The 8,623-nt window shown below is 33.1% G+C and overlaps 2 protein-coding genes across 2 annotated transcripts in view; one reads left to right on the top strand and one right to left on the bottom strand.

The window, feature by feature from the left end:
• Window positions 1–8,623, bottom strand: part of LOC108739465 — a 239,413-nt gene that overhangs the window by 81,997 nt on the left and 148,793 nt on the right. The window lies entirely within an intron of this gene.
• LOC108739462 (pancreatic lipase-related protein 2-like) lies at window positions 634–2,571 on the top strand. Its single transcript, XM_025976910.1, has 4 exons — window positions 634–771; window positions 990–1,400; window positions 1,477–1,831; window positions 2,414–2,571. The coding sequence occupies exons 1-4, from the start codon at window positions 657–659 to the stop codon at window positions 2,469–2,471; spliced, it is 939 nt and encodes a 312-aa protein (XP_025832695.1). The 5' UTR covers window positions 634–656; the 3' UTR covers window positions 2,472–2,571.

Here is an 8,623-nt window from a genome sequence, read left to right as displayed (position 1 = left end):
GCAAAATTATTTAAACTGCCTCGTTAAAATTTAAGAATATGCTTTATTTAAAAGCATATTTAGCCAAAAATAATAACAAGTGAATTAACTTAACGTTCTACACACCTATAAAACTTTTGCTTTGTTTTCTGTTGTTAATTTATATACATTTTTGTTTTAAGAAATTTCTAAACATTTTCGTCTAGTACTGTACAGTTCTAGCCGATCTCCTGAGCACGCCCATCGAGAGCTCTGCTCGTTCAAGCTTGTTCCGACTATTTCTGTCTTGCTCACGCCTAGTGTGTATTCTTTCTATCTTCGCGCAGATTTCTTCAAGGTCACAATTCTAACAAATTGAAATGAGGTGTACATACATAATAAATGTACTACTTATTGGGCTACACTGTACTACACTGCAAAGATTTAAAGTCACGCTTATAAATAAAAAATAGACGATGCAATTGTAGACAGGTACCCTTTCGAAAAGGGAAGTAGATGTGATTTGGCCACACAACGCCAAATATTGTGCATTTACCTTTTCATAACAACAAATTTGGACGGGTTCAACTAGTAGTATAGATAATAATTTGGAGCTGATAAATTAAAAAAACTTTTAAGTGGCATCCACACGTTCTATATAATGAAACGAAAATTTTGAACAGTTGGCAGTTTGCTTCATGAGGTATATTGTCCTTATTCTGTTTGCGCAATATTTGGTACACATTACCAACATGCTTGGTCATATTTCAGTGCTTTTAACAGGAGTTATAATACTTTCGATTCAACCTAACCGTAAGTATATCATTTAGTCATAAAATACAATATATTTTTTATAGTTTTCTGCATATTGCCCATAAAGGGTGATAAAGTTCCCCTTCTGTAGATTTATTTAAATAAATGCGATTGTCAAACAATACCTCCTTCCAGGTAGATAAAATAATACCTTTTAATATTACTATTGTACATTAATATCAATAATTTTTTAGTGTTTTCTGTGACTTAATTTTCAGGAATCAGTTGCGAGAGACTGATTGAGACAACTGATGACATCACATTCTACCTTTACACTCGATCAAATCGTGATGACCCTCAAGCTTTAAGATCTAATGATCTAACCGATCTATCCAGTTCAAACTTTAATAGTTCGCTACCGAATTATATCGTTTTCCATGGCATTGATAACAACTACAAGTCGAGTCTTTATATCAAGGACCCATTGCTGAATGCGGCAGATGTCAATTTATTCCTGGTGGATTACAGTCGACCTGCAAGCAGTTGGACTTGGGCCGAGGACGCTACAGTTGAAACAGCACCAATCATTGCTCAGTATATTGATTTAATAAAAGATCAACACAATGTTGATTCGGATAACTTTATTCTGGTAGGATTCAGTCTAGGATGTCATATTGCCGGAAAAACAGGTAACAGTTTCCACAAAAACTGCTATTTATCGATACCGATGTATAATGCAGTAATGTTTTTATTTGGTTTTGGCAGGAAAGCTTCTCAATGGCGATATAGACACCATCATCGCATTAGATCCTCCTGGAATATCGCCTTTTTACATTGATGCTTCTGTAGCAAGATATGTTCAGGTGATACATAGCAGCAATTTCGGAACACAAACCAGTGTTGGGCGTGCAGATTTCTTTGCTAATACTAACAAGCGTGAACAACCTGGTTGCAACCAGGATTTGAGATGCAGCCATTTCAGGGCAACTAAATATTATGCAGAATCGCTTGCATCGGGAGGGTTTACAGCAGTAAAGTGTGATAGTTACGAATCATTTTCAGCTGGGCTATGCGATGGAAATGCTAAAGCTCATCTTGGGGGTGTCAATTTAGATAAAAGGTAAACACTATATAAACTCATTTCAAACGGTTAGAGAAGTGCCGCATCCCTTTACTTGAATGCGCCGTGGTAAAATTCTAAATTCAATCATATTTAATCTCGTTTAATCCATTTGTATATCTTGCTCATGCCTACACGGAGAAAACTAATCGTAAATGATTGAATTTGCCGTAGAAATAGTAGAATTTATTAGGTAACTTATAATTTCAATTTGCCATGTTTCTTAAAAATTATTTCAAGTTTCTTAATTATTACAATCAAAGTAATATCAACTAAAATAGCTAGTAAATTTATTTCTGCTGGGATTTTACTTTTACAAATTCGGGTCCAAATTGTAATTTTTATCATTTTCGCTTACGAAGCATCCGGCTGGTGGGATAAATTGTAAATATCGCTTTAATATTTAAGTAAATTTTCGTTTTTTATTTTCTCCGTGTAGTTTGTGGAATAGCTCGTTGAATTAACTTAAAAAGAAAACAATCAGCCTTACGATTAAATAAACNACGAAAATGTTTAGTATCTAATTAAAACGTGGTGTTTTTTCCATTGGGTAAATTTTCAATGTTTTATGTTCTACTTTAGCGCATCTGGATCATATTACCTATCGACTAATAGTCAGCGTCCATTTTCACGAGGCTAAGCATTGCCAGCAACGATCGAACTAACATCAAAGGACTATAAAATGTTATTCATCTATGTGAATTTAATATCCGTTGAAGAATAAACAAACAATAACTGACCCCTAAATTTTTATTTAAAATTGCACTTCTTTGATTACACTTCTACCAATTTAATAAGTATAAGGCACTTTTGCAGAATTTTAACCGTTTTAAATACAAAAAATATTTATGTTTAAATGTTAAGCCAATTGTTTAACTCAGATAATGACCTGTTTAACCGAAACAATTACCTATTGACAATAAAAAAAACAATGAAACTTAGCAAAGTGTTTTCATTAATTAAATTTTTGTTTAGAACATTCCTTTGATTTTCATTCCAAATAATGAAAACAATAGACATCTTATCATTGAAATTATTATCAATTAAATCTTTAAATAATTGTAAACAATTAATTTTTTTGATTTCCATGAAGTCAAAAAAGAGGTACTCATATACAGATTTAATCAATGTTTTAATATAATGTAGGTATGCAGGTTATTATCTCTACAACTAATTTTTATATGTCAGACAAAGAGAAAATTGGGAAAAACCTAAAAAGCAACTCAGAACGCGATAGCAATTATCAAATATGTTGAACCTTTGTTCAAAGGTATCTTTATAAATAACTAATTAATTTATGTTCGAACAAAATCAAAGCCAACTATTACGATTCTAAGAGACATTTGATCTTCAGTATACCAATCTATTACAGGTCGTTAGTTAGTAAAAAAAATAAATTTATCCTAAAAGTCCTCTAACAGTTTCGATAGATAACTGACGAAGAATTTTTAAAAGATTTGTTTACAGCTAAACGAATATCACCCAGTTTAAAATAATAAGTGCAACATGATTATAGTTTTAAGTAAATACAATTTCCAATGTTACTTTTGGAATTTCCACTAATTTTGAGAATAGGCATAGTGTAAATCTATCTCTTTTTAACACTATTTTAGCAACAAAAATACAATCTACTAGACAATAAAATGTTTCTTTTAATTGACAGTTGGGTTTGATTATGTGCTGGTCCCATTGCGAACTCGGTAATAAGTGTATATCAGTTCTAATCTAATTAAAATGAAATTTATATAAAGTTGAAGCCAACTATTCAAATTTTCGACAGTTTCCATTGCGGTATAACTAGCATTTGTGCCAGTGTTGCAAACTGTAGTCTATTAATCAAAGTAGACGGAGTTAATCGAATTACGGGGACGAAAACTGTGTCAGTAATGGTGCACATCCCGTGTTTTGAAATTGTTTCGATAGAACGGTAGCAAACGGCTACCTACTTCCCAAGGGAACGTTAATCTCACTGCATTGAACCTAAACAACCAGCAACTGGGCAAACTGCGAACACACCGACAACACGACAAAAACCCAAAACCACATTGTTGTTTCGATATACATACATCGCACCTATTTATTAACTGCATAAAAGACATCTAAACTGTCGGACCATTTTCAAAAGTTACGAATAGACAAATAGTCCATGAAGAAGGAGGCACAAATAATCACCATTATCTAATAAAATGAGCTAAGCACGCAAATATTTTCACATAAAGTTTATTTGATTGTATAATAGCCATAGTTGTGGCAGTATGTCGCCATCTAGTAATGGTTGGGTCTAACTAGAGTATTTCTAACATGCTTATAAAGGGTTATTCTTCAGGGGTGGGGGGCGGCTTCGAGTCTTAGTCTTATCTAATTGTAAAAAGATATTTGTATGAAAATACATCTCGGATGTTAATTATACTTTGAAAAAACATTTGAGTACAAAAATGTCAGAGAAATAGGTTTACAAAAAAGGTTCTAAACCTTGTAAATGTTGTATTACTAGCCCGCCACATCCATTAAACTACAAAAATTCACATTTACTATTTCCAATTTCATATTTATTTAATCTGCGGCGTAACTAAATAATAAGGGTTAATAATATTAATGGTCGTTGTAATTGTACTTTCAAAAAATTTCCGATGAAAATCTTTTAGAACAAAGCGACGTTTTCCTTCTGGACTCAGTTTTTTTTTTAATTGTTTAAGTTCAGGTTGGTGTAGAAGACATTGGCATTTCGTCTACTGCATCCAGAAGAGGGATCTTTTATCTTAATTACGATCTGTTTTCGCGTGACAAAAAGGGACCTTTCTACTTGTATAAAACACCATCAGTTTTATTTGAAAAGCCGTTTTTTTTTTACTTGCTTAAGTTTAAACGAATCGCATCCCAAAACATCCGAGGAATTTAATTAATTTAGCAACCGCTCAAGAAACTTTCATGGCAGAAGGGTAATTTGATATAGTGTCCAGATCCGCAGAAAGCAAACTACGTTATCTGCGGGAATCTATGGCTGACTGCTAGTATAAACTAACTACGGTCGGTTATACGCTCTCACTCTTATTATATGGGGGTGTATTTGCTTGGGCTTCTTAGCCGCGGGTTGGAAACTCGACAAACATTACTTGTTAAACACGGCTCCAGAGGGTTGTTCTCACGTTATCGGCAACGAGAAGAGCAAATTAAATGTACACATCCCCCATTTAGCTCTAATTCAATAACGAGCAGGTACCAACCTACAGCTAAGAGAATTGACTCGCGTTTGGGTTGATTTTCCTGTATGCCAAATATGAAAATTTGTGTTACGAACCACGAACGGGTAGAAATGCTACCGTTAGCGACATGGAAATTAATAATGATTAATTAATGGACTAATTAAATAAAATACGACACATATGGATATATTGGAATCAATATTAAATTATTATACTTCGTATACTTTCTGTAGCGATGTGCCCTTCAGTTTGATCGGCGCAAAGTAGAAAAGAACAGCACTAGGCCAGAAAAGGAAGGAGACAACTCTCTTAACCGGTGAGGAGCGTATAATCCGTACAGTACTGCACGGAAAAATTGACCATTTTATCCACGACAATTTCATTGCTCAAATGTGCTGTTATTGGTACCATTTACAATTGAAAATATCAACGAGATGTTTATTTATATTTGAAGATACATTAAAGGCTTTAACGTTTGTTTTTGACTCGCACTAGTCTTCATGATTGAACAAAACTTTTGGCAGGTACTGTATGAAAAAGTATGTTTAATGAACAAGAGTCGAGAGCATAATGAGCTTTTTTCTCCCTATCTGCGATTTTGCCAGCGCGCATCCAAGACATTGGAAGGGGCACATCGGTAGAGAAAGTAAATGATGTATCTATAATAATTCATAACCCATAAATGTTTATAAAATGACGTATGATGTAACTAACGGCTTCTACTACTTGTACTAATCAGTTTCACGGAACTCTTAAAAAATTCAAAAATGGTACATTTCATCGGAAACCAAGCTTTGAAACATACGCGAGAGCAATGATTTTCAATACTTTAAGCCGAGGCGTATTCAGAGGAGGTAAATGGGGAAATTTTCTCTCCCATAAGCTCTATATGACATACGGATTAGTACATAAGTACGTAAAACAATGTTGCATATGAAAAAACAGCTGTAATAATTTTTAACGGAGAAAACATGTAAAAACGCCACTCAGCTCGAGTTACTCAATATCTGGAAGTACTGAGTTTCAAAAAATGCGCGTTAATTCAAACTACAGAAGCTACAATGAGAGAAAAATTAATTCGTTGTTCTTATAATTGTTTCAGGATCCACCCCTGCTTTGAATTGACTGTTTTGGCGTAATAACTTGAACAAAAAAGTTAAGAAGGGAATAATCTTTTAACTTTCCGCATTTATAGGTGTAATACTTTCTTCAAATTTATACGAGACTAGTCTTGAGACATGTCTTGTCCAATAAAAAAATAATCATTAAAATTGGTTCACACTCGGTGAAGATATCGCGTGATATTTCTATATAAAGTACAATCGAACTGAGAAGCTGAAGTCGGTTAAAAAAAATAATAAAGATTCAAGGTAACAGCTACGCGAAAAGTTTCGAGAAAGTACTGACAGGTATCATTTTTCGTATAATTATAATGGAACCTGCCAGTGTAATACGTCTAAGAAGGAATAATAATGAATCCTCAAGCAAAACAAGAGTATCTTTTACTAATAAGATTATAAAACGAAGAATAGGTAGGTACTGCAGGCATTGTTTACGTAATAATAATAACAACGAAAATGGAACCAAGTATAATTATTACAAATATTTGCATTTGCATTGTAGTATATATTTAATTAAAACCGAAAATATCACGGGTATTAGCGAAGAATTTATTAATCAGGTAGAATAGTAAAAAGTTAACTTATCTAATCTTACTTGAAGTACTTTTCTTACCAAAAATATGCTTACCTGTAACAAAAAAAACGTTTGTTAGAATAGGTATTACAAAAGATCGTAGAACAATTTGGGGAATTTTGAAAGGCCTTAAGTTAAACAAAATGTTCAGGTACACTTTTCTCTTTGAGGTCCGTCATTTTAGTAGAACAATGAAATTTCTATTAACTTCTTCGCTGTTATCTGAGTATTACTATTAATAGGAAACAAAATACAATTTATATTGTACATATGTATGAAACCTCTTTCTATTAAAAATTATTTTCTGTGTTCTAGGCAGTTATTAATTTGTATCCTTAGAAATAGAAGAGAAAATGAGAGATTTTCAGTTACCTTTTTCTGTCGGGAAAACATCAAACAGTGTAGAGCATAAATCTTGCCATTTCCCAATAGTATTAATTCTTTCTACAACGTCTTTCTCTTAATCATTAATCAAGGATCAGTTCATAATTAATTAGTAACGCTAATAGTGCACGATAGTTTATCATTTTCGTTATTTTCCTCGTCAGACACCATTAAAGGTAAATACACTTATTAATTACTTCTAATTATGTCTGTCAACATTTTTAGGTTAAAACTAGCACGCCACACTTTCTCAATATATTGTTGTTATCATGCAATTCATTTTCCGACGGAAAAGTCGTCATTGTCAAACTTATTAGAAACACCATAGATCATAATGCAGTGTTCACAACGTAAATTGTATCGGACATCTTCGGCCAAGAAAAAATCCGACTGCGAACGATTAAAAGAAATAGATCACAGTCGCGAGTGTAGCCGGTCGATAATGCTTGTGATGTCCGCGTAATTAATTCAATTAGATGAACAATTTACGAATCTGCGCACGTAATATAACGTAATGCATATGCTTTATGCACTCCTGGGTATAAGAACTTTGAGATATCAGGTATTTGCAATACATTTATTTCATAATATGCTTAATTAAGTTGCATTATGTGGACGGGAAGGAATGCGGAGATTTAACACCTTAGTAGGTACCTAAAAATGAACAAGTTTCATAAAAAGAAAATGAAAGAAGGAAGGTAATTTTAGTGAAAATTAATATTATAAACAAAAAATTGCAGAAGATTAAGAATATTGCAGGTTAAAGAATATTAAAGTAGGGTACTATTTGTCGTTGCGTAGGAAATTATGAAGGGTACCAATTGCGATTAGGAAAATGCGGCGGATGTATATACAGTTTACGGCACTATTTCTAAAAATAACTTCGCAAAATGGTTACATATTTTTACTACTTTCTTGTTTGACGGATATCGTTTGGATAATAAGGTTATGGAAATGAAAAACGGAAGGCATTTGAGTTATATTATAAACAAAAAGTGCGGAAAAGTAAGAAAATTGTAGGATAAAAGATATTAAAGTAGGATACTTTCTGTCGTTGCGTAGAAAATCGTGGAGGGTTTGGAATTAAATGCATTTAGAAAAATGCGACGAATATGTCGTTCACGACGGGTATCTCTGCTAGGATAATATTGTTACAGTATGGAAGACAACATTCAGGGAATTTGTAGATGTAGGTATGCAGGTATCTATATAAAAAACAGTCGTAATAATAAAAATAGTAGGAGGAGACTGTGGTAAATATTAATTAAAAAATTAAAAGGAATACTCACCCCTAATTACCACAAATAATTTTATATGAGCGGACACGTGTTTCGCCCACTTCACACGTGGGCATTATCAACGCGAGACTGGTTCTAAAATTTACAATTCTAACTATTTATAGTGGCGAGGGTTGAAGACCGAAAGAAGAAATAATGGAAAACAAATTACATAGGTTTGGGAGGAAAACTTGAATACGTTCAATGCCATTTGTAAAATGTTTTAGAAGCCA

This window comes from Agrilus planipennis, unplaced genomic scaffold (genome assembly GCF_000699045.2).
Source record: "Agrilus planipennis isolate EAB-ADULT unplaced genomic scaffold, Apla_2.0 scaffold208, whole genome shotgun sequence".
NCBI lineage: Eukaryota > Metazoa > Arthropoda > Insecta > Coleoptera > Buprestidae > Agrilus > Agrilus planipennis.
This window is presented reverse-complemented; position numbering and strand designations above follow the sequence as displayed.